The 18,674-nt window shown below is 44.2% G+C and overlaps 2 protein-coding genes across 5 annotated transcripts in view; one reads left to right on the top strand and one right to left on the bottom strand.

Moving 5' to 3' along the window:
- ndufv2 (NADH:ubiquinone oxidoreductase core subunit V2) overlaps positions 1-13,136 on the bottom strand; it is a 47,283-nt gene extending 34,147 nt beyond the window's left edge. For 2 of the 3 annotated variants that reach the window (XR_010975013.1, XM_068031260.1), the window contains exon 1: positions 13,006-13,135. Coding sequence is in view for 2 of the 3 variants with exons in the window: in XM_068031260.1 (XP_067887361.1) it covers positions 13,006-13,047 (42 nt within the window). In the remaining variant the exon portion in view is untranslated. Of the gene's footprint in view, positions 1-13,005 lie in introns of all 3 variants that reach the window. The other variant, XM_068031261.1, reaches the window with a different exon arrangement.
- acss2l (acyl-CoA synthetase short chain family member 2 like) overlaps positions 1-18,674 on the top strand; it is a 204,128-nt gene that overhangs the window by 52,246 nt on the left and 133,208 nt on the right. The window lies entirely within an intron of this gene.

Raw genomic sequence — 18,674 nt, forward strand, 5'->3', positions numbered from 1 at the left:
TTTCAATGTAGTATACTGTATTCGCTGCTCACAATGTGGTCTCCTCTACATTGGAGAGACCAAGTGCAGACTGGGTGACCGCTTTGCGGAATACCTCCGCTCAGTCTGCAAGCAGGACCCGGAGCTTCCGGTTGCTTGCCATTTCAACACTCCCCCCTGCTCTCATGCTCACATCTCTGTCCTGGGATTGCTGCATTGTTCCAGTGAACATCAACGCAAGCTCGAGGAACAGCATCTCATCTACCGATTCGGCACACTCCAGCCTGCCGGACTGAACATGGAGTTCAATAATGTCAGAGCATGACAGCCCCCCATTTTACTTTCATTTTTAGTTAATTTTTCTTTTTTTACAATTTTTTTTTTTGCATTTATTTCATTTCATCTTAGTTTGCTTACACACTGATTTTTTTCATATTTGCACTTGCTGCTTTTCAATATTCAGTCCTTTAACACCCTATCTGTACTAATGCTTTGTCTTTCAACACACCATTAACATATTGTTTGCCTTTGCTCCATGACCTTTTGGTCAGCTATGTGGCCTTGTCCAATCTACACCACCTCCTTTGCCCCCCCCCCCCCAACTTGCTTATAACCGGTGACATTTCTAGTATTTGTCAGTTCCGAAGAAGGGAAACGTTAACTCTGCTTCTCTTTCCACAGATGCTGCCAGACCTGCTGAGTGGTTCCAGCAATTCTTGTTTTTATTTCAGATTTCCAGCATCCGCAGTATTTTGCTTTTATTATGGCCTGAGCTCAGAGATCACTTGTTGACATAATTACAGCAGTTAGTAAGAGCCACAATGATGAAATTTGAAAATGTTTAAAAATATTTTGCATTACAGACAATATAAATAACTGATCATTTAATGATTCAAATATTAGCAAGCATATAATTTCTTTGAAATGATTCAGTTTACCATTGGTGAGGTAGTGCTGTAATTCTCTAATTTGCCAATAACAAAAAAAAAGTACTTAACCCATAAAGGCCAACATTTTTAATGTTGGTAGCCTGAGTAGATCATTTAGGCTCTCTCATTTATTACGTAATTAGAGTGACAAAATATGACGAGACAATAACAAATCTATGCCTGTAAATAAAAACGGGGAGCAGAAGGACAGGGCAGCACAATGAATTCTTGCTTGGCACATTATGGAGTGGTAGGGCATAGGTCACATTCTCAATGAGAGGATTAGCTGCAATTTTCAAAGCAGCACTAGTGAAAGTATGGGGAACAGTTTCTTCATCTTCAAATTACAAAGATAGTCTCAAGATAAAGGAAAGAACCGAAAGAAATACAAGGAGGGTGAGGGGCAGTCATACCACAACACAAGTAGCACACTAAATTTACAACTTTATCAAATTATAGCAGAAGAGCCTTTTCTGCATTAAATCCTTCAATTTAGGGCCTTCAGCCTTAACCCACAGCTGTTCATGCTGAGCTTGTGATAACTGGTTCCTGAACCAGAATTTCAAAATTCCCCTCACACCAAAGGATGGTGACACTAACAAAGGCTTTAGGATTATGAGTGCAACTCAAGTTCAATCTAGTGATGGTGGATATTTGTTCCACCTTTAAAGATGTATTATATAGTTATTAGGATTAAAAACTGCAAGTTTCAGAGACCATTTTTACCAAAACAAGTTGGTCAGGTCTTATGAACACTAGCAACACCACTGGAACAAAGAAAAAGTACAGCACAGCACAGGAGGCCATTCAGCCCATCAGGTCTTGTCAGAGGAAAAAGCTATCCAACCTAATTCCAGGGACCAGTTCTTGGGCCGTAGCCCTGTAGGTCATAGCACTACATGTGCACATCAAAGTACTTTTTAAATACAATAAAAGTTTCTGCCTCTACTATCCTTTCAGGCAGTGAGTTCCAGATCACACGGCCACCCACCAGTGAAAAAAATTCTCAACTCCCATGTCATCTTTCTGCCAATTACTTCAAATCTATTCCCCATCATCATCGACCTCTCTGTTAAGGGAAATTGGTCCTTCCTACTCAATATGTAGACCCTTCAATTTTGTACACCTCAATTAAATTTCCCCTCAGCCTCCTGTTCAAAAGAAAACAACCCCAGTCTACTTTACCTTATCTCAAAGAACAGTACAGCACAGGAACAGGCCATTCGGCCCTCCAAGCCTGCGCCAATCTTGATGCCTGCCTAAACTAAAACCTTCTGCACTTCCGGGGACCTTATCCCTCTATTCCCATCCTATTCATGTATTTGTCAAAATGCCTCTTAAACGTCATTATCGTACCAGCTTCCATCATTTTATTTTTATTTAGAGAAACAGCACTGAAACAGGCCCTTCGGCCCACCGAGTCTGTGCCGACCATCAACCACCCATTTTATACTAATCCTACACTAATCCCATATTCCTACCACATCCCCACCTGTCCCTATATTTCCCTACCACCTACCAATACTAGGGCAATTTATAATGGCCAATTTACCTACCAACCTGCAAGTCTTTGGCATGTGGGAGGAAACCGGAGCACCCGGAGGAAACCCACGCAGACACAGGGAGAACTTGCAAACTCCACACAGGCAGTACCCAGAATTGAACCCGGGTCGCTGGAGCTGTGAGGCTGCGGTGCTAACCACTGCGCCACTGTGCCGCCCCTGGCGGAACATCATCTCCCCCGGCAGCAACTTCCAGGCACTCACCACCCTCTGTGTAAAGAACTTGCCTCGCACATCCCCTGTAAACTTTGTCCCCCTCACCTTAAACCTATGTCCCCTAGTAACTGACTCTTCCACCCTGGGAAAAAGCTTCTGACTATCCACTCTGTCCCATGCCGCTCATAACTTTGTAAACCTCTATCATGTCGCCCCTCCACCTCCGTCGTTCCAGTGAAAACTATCCGAGTTTATCCAACCTCTCCTCATAGCTAATGCCCTTCGTACCAGGCAACATCCTGGTAAACCTTCTCTGTACCCTCTCCAAAGCCTCCACGTCCTTCTGGTAGTCTGGCGACCAGAATTGCACGCAATATTCTAAGTGTGGCCTCACTAAACTTCTGTACAGCTGCAACATGACTTGCCAATTTTTATACTCTCTGCCCCGACCGATGAAGGCAAGCATGCCGTATGCCTTCTTGACTACCTTATCCACCTGCGTTGCCACTTTCAGTGACCTGTGGACCTGTACGCCCAGATCTCTCTGCCTGTCAATACTCCTAAGGGTTCTGCCATTTACTGTATACATCCCACCTGCATTAGACCTTCCAAAATGCATTACCTCACATTTGTCCGGATTAAACTCCATCTGCCATTTCTCCGCCCAAGTCTCCAACCGATCTATATCCTGCTGCATCCTCTGACAATCCTCATCACTATCCGCAACTTCACCAACCTTTGTGTCGTCCGCAAACTTACCAATCAGACCAGCTACATTTTCCTCCAAATCATTTATATACTACAAAGAGCAAAGGTCCCAGCACTGATCCCTGCGGAACACCACTAGTCACATCCCTCCATTCAGAAAAGCACCCTTCCACTGCTACCCTCTGTCTTCTATGACAGAGCCAGTTCTGTATCTATCTTGCCAGCTCACCTCTTATCCTGTGTGACTTCACCTTTTGTACCAGTCAGCCATGAGGGACCTTGTCAAAGGCTTTACTGAAGTCCATATAGACAACATCCACTGCCCTTCCTTCATCAATCATCTTTGTCACTTCCTCAAAAAACTCAATCACATTAGTGAGACAGGACCTCCCCTTCACAAAACCATGCTGCCTCTCGCTAATAAGTTTGTTTGTTTCCAAATGGGAGCAAATCCTGTCCCGAAGAATCCTCTCTAATAATTTCCCTACCACTGATGTAAGGCTCACCGGCCTATAATTTCCTGGATTATCCTTGCTACCCTTCTTAAACAAAGGAACAACATTGGCTATTCTCCAGTCCTCTGGGACCTCACCTGTAGCCAATGAGGATGCAAAGATTTCTGTCAAGGCCCGAGCAATTTCTTCCTTTGCCTCCCTCAGTATTCTGGGGTAGATCCCATCAGGCCCTGGGAACTTATCTACCTTAATGCTTTGCAAGACACCCAACACCTCCTCCTTTTTGATAATGAGATGACTGAGACTATCTACACTCCCTTCCCTAGGCTCATCATCCACCAAGTCCTTCTCTTTGGTGAATACTGAAGCAAAGTACTCATTTAGTACCTTGCCCATTTCCTCTGGCTCCACACATAGATTCCTTTCTCTGTCCTTGAGCGGGCCAACCCTTTCCCTAGTTACCCTCTTGCTCTTTATATATGTATAAAAAGACTTGGGATTATCCTTAATCCTGTTTGCCAATGACTTTTCATGACCCCTTTGAGCCCTCCTGACTCCTTGCTTAAGTTCTTTTCTACTGTCTTTATATTCCTCAAGGGATTCGTCTGTTCCTCGCCTTCCAGCCCTTACGAATGCTTCCTTTTTCTTTTTGACTAGGCTCACAATATCCCGTGTTATCCAAGGTTCCCGAAACTTGCCAAACTTATCCTTCTTCCTCACAGGAACATGCTGGTCCTGGATTCTAATCAACTGACATTTGAAAGACTCCCACATGTCAGATGTTGATTTACCCTCAAACAGCCGCCCCCAATCTAAACTCTTCAATTCCTGCCTAATATTGTTATAATTAGCCTTCCCCCAATTTAGCAACTTCACCCGAGGACTACTCTTATCCTTATCCACAAGTACCTTAAAACTTATGGAATTATGGTCACTGTTCCAGAAATGCTCCCCTACTGAAACTTCGACCACCTGGCCGGGCTCATTCCCCAATACTAGGTCCAGAACGGCCCCATCCCTAGTTGGATTATCTACGTATTGTTTCAAGAAGCCCTCCTGGATGCTCCTTACAAATTCTGCTCCATCTAAGCCCCTAGCACTAAGTGAGTCCCAGTCAATATAGGGGAAGTTAAAATCACCCACCACTACAACCCTGTTACCTTTACATCTTTCCAAAATCTGTCTACATATCTGCTCCTCTACCTCCCACTGGCTGTTGGGAGGCCTGTAGTAAACCCCCAACATCGTGACTGCACCTTTCCTATTCCTGAGCTCCACCCATATTGCCTCGCTGCATGACCCCTCCGAGGTGTCCTCCCGCAATACAGCTGTGATATTCTCCTTAACCAGTAATGCAAATCCCCCACCCCTTTTACATCCCCCTCTATCCCGCCTGAAGCTTCTAAATCCTGGAACATTTAGCTGCCAATCCTGTCCTTCCCTCAACCAAGTCTCTGTAATAGTAACATCATAGCTAATACTCTCCATTCCTGGCAGCATCTGTGTAAATCTCCTCTGAACCCTCTCTATTGCAATCACTGTTCAAAAATAACTCAAGCAGGCCCACTCACCAACTGATTAAATCAATGAATGCCCTTTCAGATGAAGCAGGAAAGAAATATTACATGAACAGTCCAGGAAGAGAGGCATTGAAATTTCCATCTCCCAGTCTTGCCTATTCCTTCTGCCACTAACTCCAAATCAAGCCAGAAAAACTTAGATTCTCATGGGCACCTTGGAATCAAGCCTGCAACCTTCTTTATATTCTTAACCAAGCAGTACACTCATCAGCTGAGCCACTAGGAAGCCCCTATTCATTAAAAAAAAATCCACTCAGCTGAAATCAAGCAACTGCCTTTTTATCAGTTAATTAAATTTATTGTTCACCCAAGTGCATTCAAAATGACGGGTGCTTAACTGCCAGCAGTAACTGTAAGGTCAACTAAATAAATGAGTTGTTGCTCCTCCCAATGCATGCGGTGCACAACACCAAAGTGTCCAACAACATGGCCTCAGACAGTAAATGTAAATACAGCTACTGAAGGCAAAGCACTCAAAAAAATGATGTTCTCGTGTGTACAGTGCAAGCTGTTGCACTGTCATTGCCCTGCATGGTCCCGCTGAATTAACTTCTGTTTACAATTTCCTAACAATCATAGAACCATAGAAATGTTACAGCACAGAAGGGGGGGCATTCAGCCCATCGTATCTGCGCCAGCTGAAAAAACTAGCTGTCCAATCTAATCCCACCTTCCAGCACCTGGTTCATAGCCTTGCAGGTTACAGCACTTCAGGTGCACGTCCAGGTACCTTTTAAATGAGTTGAGGGTTTCTGCCTCCATCACCGATCCAAGCAGTGAATTCCAGACATCCACCACCCTCTGGGTGAAAAAGTTTTTCCTCATGTCCCCTCTAATCCTTCTACCATTCACCTTAAATCTGTGCCCCCTGGTAATTGACCTCTCCGCTAGGGGAAACAGGTCCTTCCTATCTACTTTATCAAGGCCCCTCAATTTTGTACACAAATGTAGTATTTCCAAGTTCACGGATGATACAAAACTAGGTGGGAATGTGTGTTGTGAGGAGGATGCAAAGAGGCTTCAAGGGGATTTGGACAGGCTTAGTGAGTGGGCAAGTATGTGGCAGATGGAATATAATGTGGAAAAATGTGAAGTTATCCACTTTGGTAGGAGAAATAGATGTGCAGAGTATTTCTTAATGGTAAGAGATTAGAGAGTGTAGATGTACAAAGGGACTTGGGTGTCCTTGTCACCAAGTCACTGAAAGCTAACATGCAGACGTACCAAGCAATTAAGAAGGCTTAATTAAGATGTTAACCTTTAACGCAAGAGGATTTGAGTACAAGAGTAGTCTTGCTTCAATTGTATGGAACCTTGGTTAGACTGTACCTGGCGTAGTGTGTGCAGTTTTGATCCCCTTACCTTAGAAAGGATATTATTGCTATGGAGGGAGTGCAACTAAGATTCACCAGACTTGTTCCTGGGATGGCAGGACTGTCCTATGAAGAGAGATTGGGGAAACTGGGCCTGTATTCGAAGAATGTGAGATGATCTCATTGAAACCTACAGAATGTTTAAAGGGATAGACAGGGTAGATGCAGGTAAGATCTTTCCCCTGGTTGGGGAGTCTAGAACCAGGGAATGCAATTTCACGGTAAGGGCGAAGCCACTTAGGACAGAGATGAGGAGAAATTTTTTTTTTTTTACTCAGAGGATTATCAATCTTTGGAATTCTCTACCCCAGAGGCTGTGGAAGCTCAGTCATTGAGTTGATTTAAAAGCAGAGATTGACAGATTTCTAAATACAAATGACATAAGGGGATATGACAATAGTGTGGGAAAAAGGGAATTGGAAGATCAGCCATGATTATATTGAACAACTGGGCAGGCTCGATGGGCTGAATGACCTACTCCTACATTCCTATACACCTCAATTAAGTCACCCCTCAGCCTCCTCTGTTCGAAGGAAAACAACCCTAGCCGATCCAATCTTTCCTCATAGCTGTAATCTTCAAGCCCTGACAACATTCTTGTAAATTGCCTCTGTACACTCTCCAGAACAATTATATATCCTTCCTGTAATGTGGTGACCAGAAATGTACGCAACACTCCAGCTGTGGCCCAACCATCATTTTATACAGTTCCAACATTACATCCCTTTTATATTCTACACTTCAGCCAATAAAAGAAAGCATTCCAAACGCCTTCTTCAACCACTTTATCTACCTGTCCTGCCACCTTCAAGAACCTGTGGACATGCACTCGAAGGTCTTTCACTTCTTCTACTCTTCTCAATATCCTCCCATTTATTGTGGATTCCCTTGCCTTGTTTGCCCTCCCCCCTCCCCATTTGCATTGCCTCACACTTTTGCAGACTGAATTCCATTTGCCACTTTTCCACCCACTCAACCCACTGATATCATTCTGGAGTCTACAGCTATCTTCTTCACTATCAATTACACGGCCAATTTCTGTGTCATCTGCAAATGTTCACTGCTCTCCTGGAAGGTAAGTGCTGTAGGCCGCAATCCTGGAGCTTTATTTAGCTACTCCATGCTGCTGCCGCAGGTCTGCTCCTCTCCCAGAAGGTAAGTGCATACACAGCAAACATGCATATGCATAGTTTTAAAATTGATCTGATTGCTGTAGAAACAACTACACAATTTAAATGATACAATTCCTACAGCTGTGGAGTGGAAAATAATGGTGGAGATATAAATGCAAAATTAGGCTTTATTTAGACCACAACTGATCTACAACAATTACAATATATAGAGGTCTCTTGTCCTAAACACAATTCTCTTTGGCCTCCTTATCTCGAGAGACAACGGGTAAGCACCTGGAGGTGGTCAGTGGTGTGTGGAGCAGCACCTGAAGTGGCTATAAAGGCCAATTCTAGAGCGACAGGCTCTTCCACAGGTGCTGCAGAAAAATTTGATTGTCGGGGCTGTTGCACAGTTGGCTCTCCCCATGCGCCTCTGTCTTTTTTCCTGCCAACTGCTAAGTCTCTTCGACTCGCCACACTTTAGCCCCGCCTTTATGGCTGTCCGCCAGCTCTGGCGAACGCTGGCAACTGACTCCCGCGACTTGTGATCAATGTCACAGGATTTCATGTCGCGTTTGCAGACGTCTTTAAAGCGGAGACATGGACGGCTGATGTCCTAAACACAATCTGTTTGAAACTCAATGATACAACACTCAGTCCATCGTACCTGTGCCAGCTCTTTGAAAGAGCTGGTCAATTAGTCCCATTCTCCTGGCTCCTTTCCCCCATAACCCTTTTTTTTCCCTTTTCAAGTATTTAATCAATTCCCTTTTGAAAGTTATGATTGAATCAGCTTCCACCACCCTTTCAGGTAGAAGACTCCAGATCATGAATTTTTTTTCATGCCACCTCTGCTTCTTTTACTAAGTACCTTACCCCTGCCACTAGAAAGAGTTACTCATTTATTCTATCTCAATTTTGAATGCCTCCATCAAATCTTTCCTTAACCACCTGTGCTCTAAGGAGACCCCAGCTTCTCCAGTCTCTCCACATAACTGAAGTTCCTTACAGCACAGAAGGAGGCCATTTGGCCCATCATGTATGTGCCAGCTCTCTAAGAGCTACTCAGCTAGTTCCACTCCTCCGCTGTTTCCTCGTAGCCCAGTAAATTTTCTTTCAGATAATCATCCAATTTCTTTTTGGAAGCCATGATTGAATCTACCTCCACAACACTCTCAGGCAGTGCATTCCAGATCCTAGCCACTCGCTGCATAAAAAAGTTTTTCATGTTGCCTTGAGACCTCAGAAGGAGGCCAAGATAGATCATCCACTCGATATTCTCGATGGATGCAAACGCTTCGGCCTTGTCTTTTGCACTGATGAGCCGAGTTGCCCCATCGTTGAGAATGGGGAACTTTGTGGAGCCTCTGCCTCCTGTTAGTTGTTTAATTGTCCACCACCATTCACCACTGGATGGGACAGGACCACAGAGCTTAGATCGGACCTGTTGGTTTTGGCAACACTTATCCCCATCTATCATGCTGCTTCTGCTGTTTGGCATGCAAGTAGCTGTGTTGTACCTTCATCAGGCTGACACCTCATTTTTAGGTACACCTGGTGCTGCTCCTTGTATGCCTTCCTGCACTCTTCATTGAACCAGGATTGGCCTGGCTTGTTGGTAATGGTAGAATGGGGGTTATGCCAGGCCATGAAGTTACAGATTGTGGTTGAATACAATTCTGCTGCTGATGGCCCACAGTGTCTCATGGATCCCCAGTTTTGAGTTGTTAGATCTGTTTGAAATCTATCCCATTTAGCATGGTGGTAGTGCCACACAACATAATGGTGGGTATTCTCAATGTGAAGATGGGACTTAATCTCCACAAGGACTGTGCAGTGGTCACTCCTACCAATAATGTCATCGACAGATGCATCTGCGACAGTTAGATTGGTGAGGACGAGGTCAAGTAGGTTTTTTCCCCTCACCACTGCCACAGACCCAGTCTAGCAGCTATGTCCTTTAGGACTCGGCAAACTCGGTCAGTAGTGGTGCTACTGAGGCACTCTTGGTGATGAGCATTGAAGTCCCCCACCCAGAGTACATTCTGTGCCCTTGCTACCCTCATTGCTTCTCCCAATTGGTGTTCAACATGGAGAAGCACTGATTCAACAGCCCAGGCAAGGTGGGGGTGGTGGTAGTAGGTGGGTATCAGCAGGAGGCTTTCTCATCCATGTTTGGCCTGATGCCATGAAACTTCATGGAGACCAGAGTCAATGGCAACTCTCTCACGACTCTATACAACTGTCGCCACTTCTTGTGGGTCTATCCTACTGGTGGATCAGGAAATACCCAGGGATGGTGATGTGGTGTCTGGGACATTGTATGGTATGATTCGGTGAGCATAACTGTCAGGTTGTTCCTTGACTAGTCTGTGGGACAGCTCTCCCAATTTTGGCAGAAGCCCCCAGACGCAATGAGGACTTTACAGGGTTGACAGGGCTGGGTTTGCTGTCGTCATTTCCAAAGCCTAGGTCGATGCTGGGTTGTCCAACCACTTTCATTCCTCTTCTTAGGCTTCGTAGCGGTTGGGTCTGACTAAGTGGCTTGCTAGGCCATTTCAGTCAGCCACATTAATGTGGATCTGGAGTCATATGTAGGCCAGACCAGGTAAGGACAGCAGATTTTCTTCCCTAAAAAGGACATTAGTGAACTAGTTGGGTTTTTATAACAATGGACAATGGTTTTATGGTAGCCATTAGACTAGCTTTTAATTCCAGATTTATTAATTGAATTCAAATTTCACCATCTGCAATGGTGGGATTCGAACCCATGTCCCCAGAGAATTAGCCTGGGCCTCTAGATAACTAGTCCCATCATTTCCACTGTGCCGCTGCCTAGTTCTCCAATGAATTATGAACCAGAGACATTTATCAGTCTTATTTTTCTGTTTCATTTTAATCTCTGTATCTTCAGTCATCCAAAGGAGCTCTAGCTTTGATTCGCAGAATTGTTACAGCGCAGAAGGACCATTCGGCCCATCGTGTCTGCATCAGCTGTCCGAATGAGCAATTCGCCCAATGTCATTCCCCCAGTCTTCTCCCCTTAGTCCTGCATATTCTTCCTTTTCAGATAAACAGTCCAATTCCCTTTTTAATGTCTTGATTGAACCAGCCTGCACCACACTCAGGTTGTGCATTCCAGATCCTAACCACTCGCTGTGTGAAGTCTTACCTGATGTTGCTTTTGCCAATCACTTTAAAATTTGTACTCTCTCGTTCTCAATCCTTTCACGAGTAGTAACACTTTTTCCCTATCCACTCTGTCCAGACCCCTCATGATTTTGAATATCTCTATCAAATCTCCTCTCAGCCTTCTCTTCTCCAAGGAAAACAGTCCAAACTTCTCCACTCTGTCTTCATACCTTGAAGAGGAAGTTCCTCATCCCTTGAACCATTTTTCATGAATCTTTTCTGTATTCTCTCCCATGCCTTCTCATCTTTCCTAAAGTGTAACACCCAGAATTGGACATGATACTGAGGCCGAACTAGCGTCTAATACAAGTTTAGTATAACCTCCTTGCTCTTGTATGCTATACCCCTAATAATGAAGCCCAGGATATTGTATGCTTTATTAACCACTCTCCCAATTTGTCCTGCCACCTTCGATGACTTATGCACATATACCCCTAGTCACTTTGCTCCTGCACCCCCTTTAGAGTTGTAGCCTTTATTTTATATTGTTTTTCCATGTTCATCCTACCAAAATGAACCACTTCACATTTCTCTACATAGAACTTCATCTGCCACTTATCTGCCTAATCCACCAACAGGATTGCCCTCATCAACCCTCTGTTACCTCTTCAAATAACTCCAGCAAGTTAGATTAATATGATTTTCCCTTAACAAATCCATGCTGGCTTTCCTTAATTAACCCACATTTGTCCATATGACTATTAATTTGGTCCTGAATTATTACTAGGAGTTTCTCCAAAGTTAAACTGACTGGCCTGTAGTTGCTGGCCTTACCTTTACACCATTTTTTGAACAAGGGTGTAACATTTGCAGGACTCCAGTCCTCTGGCACCACCTCTGAGTCCAAGGAAGACTGGAAAATTATGGCCAGTGCCTCTGCAGTTTCCACTCTCACGTCCCTCAGTATCCCTGGATGCATCTCATTCAGCACTGGTCCTTTATCCACTTTTAAGTATAGACAGCCTACCTAATACCTCCTCCTTTTCAATTTTAAACCCTTCTACTGTAATAATTACCTTCTCTTTCACCATGGCTGGGGTAGCATCTTCTTCTTAGTAAAGACAGATGCAAAGTATTTATTTAGCATCTCAGCTAGACCCCCACCTTCATGCATAAATGCCCCTTTTGGTCCCTAATCAGCCCTACTCCACCTCTTGCCACCCTTTTACTATTTATATGCCTAAAGACTGAGATTCCCTTTTACATTAGCTGCCAGTCTCATTTCATTCTCTCTTTGCTTCTCATTTGTTTTTTTTCCACTTTCCTTCAGCCTTCTATATTCAGCCAGATTCTCCATTCTAACTGACATCTGTCATAAGTACTTTTTCTTCATCTCTATCTATTTTGTCATCCAGGGTGCTCTGGATTTATTTGCCCTACCTTTCCCCTTCGAGGGGACATACTTTATGCCCGAACTATCTCTTTGAAGACGGCTCATTGTTCAGTTACTGTTTCCTTTGGATGCCTGTTCTTTTTTCCTCGTGGGAAAAACGTCTAGTCTGTACCTGAACTATCGGCCCTTTTAAAGGCCTCTTTTTGCTGATTTACCGTTTTACCTGTCAATCCTTGATGCCACTCCACTTTAGCCATATCCCTTTTCAACTCAATGAAATTTGCTCTCTTCCAGTAGAATATTTTCACAGTTGATTTTTCCTCATCATTGTCTATAACTATTCTAAACCCTAATAATAGTGATCATTGCTTCCCCATCTAGAAACAAATGAGGTGAAATTTATAAAGACTAATGCCGTGAGGGGCAGTGGATGATTAAATAAAGTGAAGCGAGGCCCTGCCTCCCCAGCAAGGTCGAGCGGCCGCCATGTTAACTCTCAGTCAGGCTTAGGCCCGCAGGCGGTATTAACTCTTCCTTTTCAAACAGATCCCTACACTCCCAAAAAAAATACAGTCTCACTCGGTTTGAAATACTGGGAAATGATTTAACAAACAGACGATCCTTACCGAATGTGAGACGGCAGAACGGAACAAGCCTAACAGTAACATGGCGGCGCAGCGCCCTCAAACCCTGAGCAGGGGTTCGATACAATCACTCAGCCACAGCACAGCCTGACACACAGTACCTACAATCAAGCTCAGAGTGCTTTCTACAGCCAACCAATGCATGTAATGTACAAGCAGATACATCTGATTGGCTTATATATATATTGGTTTATACAGCTAGCTATTTAATGTATAACCAGCAGTATCTGGCTTATACAGAATCGTTGCAGCACAGAAGGACGCCATTCGGCCCATCATGTCCGCAGCAAATGAGCAATTCAACTGGAAAAGCAAGGGCTCCAACTATGACCCCTGGGGAACTCCACTACAAACCTTTCTCCAGCCTGAAGAACATGCATTAACCACTACTCTCTGATTCCTGTCACTCAGCCAATTTCATATCCATGTTTCTACTGTCCCTTATATTCTATGAGCTATAATTTTGCTCACCATTCTGTTGTGCAGCACTGTATCAAATACCTTTTGGAAGTTCATGTACACCATACCAACAGCATTGCCCTCATCAACCCTCTCTGTTATCTCTTCAAAAAAATTCCAGCAACTTAGTCAAACATGATTTTCCCTTAGCAAATCCGTGCTGGTTTTCCTTAAATAACCCTGGCGCAGTGGCTAGCACCACAGCCTCACAGCTCCAGTGACCCGGGTTTGATTCTGGGTACTGCCTGTGTGGAGTTTGCAAGTTCTCCCTGTGACCGCGTGGGTTTCCGCCAGGTGCTCCGGTTTCCTCCCACAGCCAAAGACTTGCAGGTTGATAGGTAAATTGGCCATTGTAAATTGCCCCGAGTGTAGGGAGGTGTTAGGAGAATTGTAGGGATGTGGTAGGAATTTGGGATTAATGTAGGATTAGTATAAATGGGTGGTTGATGGGCGGCACAGACTCGGTAGGACGAAGGGCCTGTTTCAGTGCTGTATCTCTAAATAACTAAATAAATAAAACCCGAATTTGTCCATGTGACTATTGATTTGGTCCTGAATTATTGTTTCTAGAAGTTTCCCCACCACTGAAGTTAAGCTGACTGGCCTGCAATTGCTTGGCTTATCTTTACACCATTTTTTGAACAAGGGTGTAACATTTGCAATTCTCCAGTTCTCTGGCACTACCCCTGAGTCTAAGGAAGACTGAAAATTATGGCTAGTGCCTCCGCAATTTCCACTCTCACTTCCCTCAGTATTCTTTGATGCAACTCATCTAGCCCTGGTGCCTTATCCACTTTGAGTATAGACAGCCAATCTAATACCTCCTCCTTATCAATTTTAAATCTTTCTAGTGTATTAATTACCTTCTCTTTCACTGTGGCTGGGGTAGAATATTCTTCCTTCTTAAAGACAGATACAAAGTATTCATTCAATACTATGCATTCAACCTCAGCTATTCCTCCTGCCTCCATGCATAAATCACCCTTTTGGTCCCTAATTGGCCCTACTCCACCTTTTACCACTCTTTTACTAACTACATGCCTAGAGAAGACTTTGGGATTTCCCCCCAGTCTCTTTTCATACTCCCTCTTTGGTTCTTTTATTTGTTTTTTCACTTCCCCTCTGAACCTTCTATATTCAGCCTGGTTTTCTGTTGTATTTTTACCTGACATCTGTCATAAGCACACTTTTTCTTCTTTGTCTTCATCTCTATCTATTTTGTCATCCAGGGGCTTTGGATTTATTTGCCCTCCCTTTCCCCTTCATGGGAACATAACTTGACTGTGCCCGAACTATCTCTTCCTTGAAGGTAGCTCATTGTTCAGCTACCATTTCTCCAGCCAACCTTTGATTCCAATTTATTCGGCCCAGATCCATTCTTACCCCATTGACGTTGGCTTTCTCCCAGTTAATTATTCTTACTCTAGATTGTCCTTTTTGTTACGACCGGGTGAGGAAGGGGTCTCAGGCTCCCTTCTTGCCCCTTTCCTGGTTTGGCCGTAACAGGGTTTACCTTTTAAAACATAATGTTTTTAGCTTCACCTCAGTGAGCCCTTGCTCACTGCTCTCTAATTATAATTGTAAATGAACCAATCAGACAGATTTCCTTAGGTTTAAACAAGAAATGTGTAGGTTTATTAGCCTTAACACTCTAACTCAGTTAAAGTTACTAAAAATATGTGACACAACCACACCAGCATGCATACTTGATAAGCACACACACACATAGATACAGAGTGGGAGAAAGAATAAAGAAGGGGGGGTGTGGTTTGGAGTAATAAATGGAATTCAGTTACTGTCTTTTGTTTGGATGTAAAGACCCTGATTGGAGTTAATTTAACTCTTGCAGTTCTCATTGGGGCTCAGTGTACACTTTTAAACTTGTTTCTCTGGTACCAGAAGGCTGAAGAGGTTCTCTGTCTTGAGGCTTAAGCTGCTTCCATGGGTCCCTGGGATTTTGCTTGAGAAAGAGATAGAGAGAGAGAGAGACAGAGAGAGGGACCTTCCTTTTCTTTGGTCTTCAAATTGTAATCTGCCCAAAACCTTTCTGTGAGGCACAATTCAAAGAGTTCCCAGTCTGGCCAGCAGGTAAGTCATGTGACCAGCTCTTCATTTGAAACATCATCTTCTGGGGAGGATTGTTGATTCTTCAAAGCTTACTAGACATACTCGGTGGGGTGGTGGTGGTGGGGGGGTTGGGGGGGGGGGAGTGCTAGCTCTTACACAGACAAAGGAAGTTGATTATTATGATTGCCCAGACCAATCTTCTTAATTGAATCAGAGCACTTCCATTGTCTCTCTAGTCAACTGTCTCTCAGAATGCAAACGTGCAGCCATGTTTCAGCTGTCCTACTCTGTGATTTTTTTAAAACAAGTTATGTTCAATGTCCAGTAAAAAGTTCAAGTAGTGTTCCACATGACAAAATTAATATGTTTCCATTTGCCAATGTGGTTTCCGTCACACCTCCACCTCTTGCCTAATGAAATGCGACAGTAGGAGAGCATTTCATTATAAATTAGAAGGAAGAGACAGTACAGGAAAGCACACATGCATTTCGTTCATTTTCATTTATCCAGAAATCTTAAAATTGGTACAGCCTGTCTTTCCTTTGTAGCAGTGCTGCTTTAAACTGCCCCTTTTCCTTGAGGTGGGTCTGAGATAGTTATGTATTTCCCGAGGGCTTTAAAGTTTCTTCATTATCAGCTTACAGTAAGTTGGGAATGGGCATCCCAATAAACAGGTGATTTTTGGGGAGGTTTGAAAATTGCACATTTCCATGATTGTCTAGGGTGCCTTTGTTCCTTTTGGGGTCTGCAGGGGGATGGTTAGATTTAATTAGCACTGGTTTGGAGTTCTGCTCATGAGAGTTGGCAGTGGGTGGATCCATTCTGACCTCGCTTTCAGTGCTCTGTCGAGTCATGCAAGTGCTGTTCACTTCAGGGTATTGCTGGTTCCCTTTTCTCCTGACTGTGGGGGAGAATTCTTTGCTAATCTTCCCTTTATCCTCTGGGACATTCCTGCTTGCATATACTTGTCCAGATTCTACTGCACCCCCCTGCGGCACTTCGACTAGGTGAGCCATCACCCTCAATGTTTCTCTGCCCCCTTGAGGACTTTCTTTGTTCCTGCAGGTTTCTGCAAATGTTGTTAGCAACCCTGGTGGGGTGCTTCAGGTGTCTGCGTTTACATAGGAGAATGTAGGGTCTAATTTTTCCAACATTTTGGGCTTGGCTGACCTGACAGTAGGGGTTTTCTTTGGCTACCCTCCTGGACCTCCTTTAACCTGCCCTCTTTGTTCCCTTTTCCGCTTTCCTCTCTTACTTTTTGCCAGCCCTGTGCCTGTCTGTCCCTTTTTTGTTCTCGGCAGGGCCCCTTACAATTCACCAGCCCTCTGCTGGAGGGTCCTCCAAAAGCCGGTACTAGAATTAGGGGTGCAGGCTTCACTACAGGTTGGGGTTTCCCCTCAACCTAGCACATGTGGCAACTCCTACAGTGCTCCACCACATCATTGTGGAATTTTGGCCAGTCAAACTGCTGCCTTATGCGGGCTTTGATTTTTCGTATACTGACATGTACAACCATTGTAATCTCATGGGCTATTCTCAGTATTTTCCTCCGGTACCTCTGTGGTACCACTAACTGGTAAACTGCTGTCCACTCTTTTTCCTCAGGCTGTGAGGAGAACTCCATTTTCTCATCTGTACCTCATTCTTTAAATAGTACCAATCAGGGACTCCCTCTGCTTCAGTTTCAGTCTGGACAGCCTGTGTTTACTCTCTCAGTACTGGGTCGGCTCGCTGAGCCTCAACTCCATTTAATCCATTCCCTGGGTCCTCCAACTTTCCAAAGAAAGTTTCAGACAGACAGACCTCATGGTCATCTGTCTGCAGTGCCAATTCACTCTCCTCTGGGGGAGCTGGTTTGGTCATGGCCTGATTCACTACACTTTCAGGGGAACTGCAGGGGATTACTTCTGGGTCTTACTGCCGCTGCAGTCAAAGCCACAGCTTGTTCTGCTGCGCTTTCCATCAGGGTCCCTTTTCCTTCACTGAGCGGTTGTGCCCTGATTAACTCCACAGGCTTTCCCCATAGTTTACAGCAGTCAGCGCTTAGATGACCTGCCTTATTACAATGGAAGCACACAGGCCTCCGGGTCTCATTCCTACTTACATCACTATCTTTTTTGGCTGGAGGAGGGCCCCCTGTGTGTCCAAATGTTATTTCGCTCCCAGGACTGCTTGGGCTCCTATTACCTTCCCACCCTTTGCCCTTTTCGGATTTGTCAGAGTGACTAGGAAAGGTTTTCCCCGAGGGAACCAACTTGTATATTAGAGCAAACTCATCAGCCAGAAGTGTAGCTTGCCTTGCTCTATGTACTTTTTGTTCCTCCACATGGGTCTTTATGGAAAATGGGAGAGAGTTTTTAAATTCCTCGAGGAGAATTACCTCTCTGAGGTTTTCAATGCTGGGCTGTACTTTAAGGGCCATTAACCACCGGTCAAAAGCCAGCTGCTTTCTTCTCTCAACTCTAAGTAAGTTTGATCAGCTTGTTTCCAGAGGGTCCAGAACTTCTGGCGGTAAGCTTCCGGTACTAGCTCATATACCCCAAGGATAGCATTTTTAGTCAGCTTATAATTTGATGAACTCTGATCTGGCAACAGGAATGAACCTCATGGGCTTTTCCTATTAGCTTACTTTACAGCAGGGGACTCCAACTCACTGCCGGCCATTTTAACTGCTGGTTCTTCCATTCTTTCAGCAGCCCAGCTGAGTTTCTGAAACTAGTCAGCAGTAGCAATGAACTTGCGTGAAACTGTGTCGTGCAACATTAGTAACAACAACTTGTATTTATATAGCACCTTCAATGTAATAAAATGTCCCAAGGGGCTTCACAGGAACATTATAAATCAAAATATGACACTGAGCCACAGAAAGAGATATTCGATCAGATGACAAAGCTTAGTCAAAGAGGTAGTTTTTAAGGAGTGTCTTAAAGATGAAAGTGAAGTAGAGAAGCAGAGAAGTGTAGGGAGGTAATTCCAGAGCTTAGAGCCTAGGCAAACAATGGTGGAGTGTTTAAAAATTGGGGATCCCCAAGAGGCCCGAATTAGAGAAGCGTAGATATCTTGGAGGGACAATAAAAACAAGAAATGCTGGAAATACTCAGCAGGTCTGGCAGCATCTGTGGAGA

Source organism: Heterodontus francisci, chromosome 5 (genome assembly GCF_036365525.1).
Source record: "Heterodontus francisci isolate sHetFra1 chromosome 5, sHetFra1.hap1, whole genome shotgun sequence".
NCBI lineage: Eukaryota > Metazoa > Chordata > Chondrichthyes > Heterodontiformes > Heterodontidae > Heterodontus > Heterodontus francisci.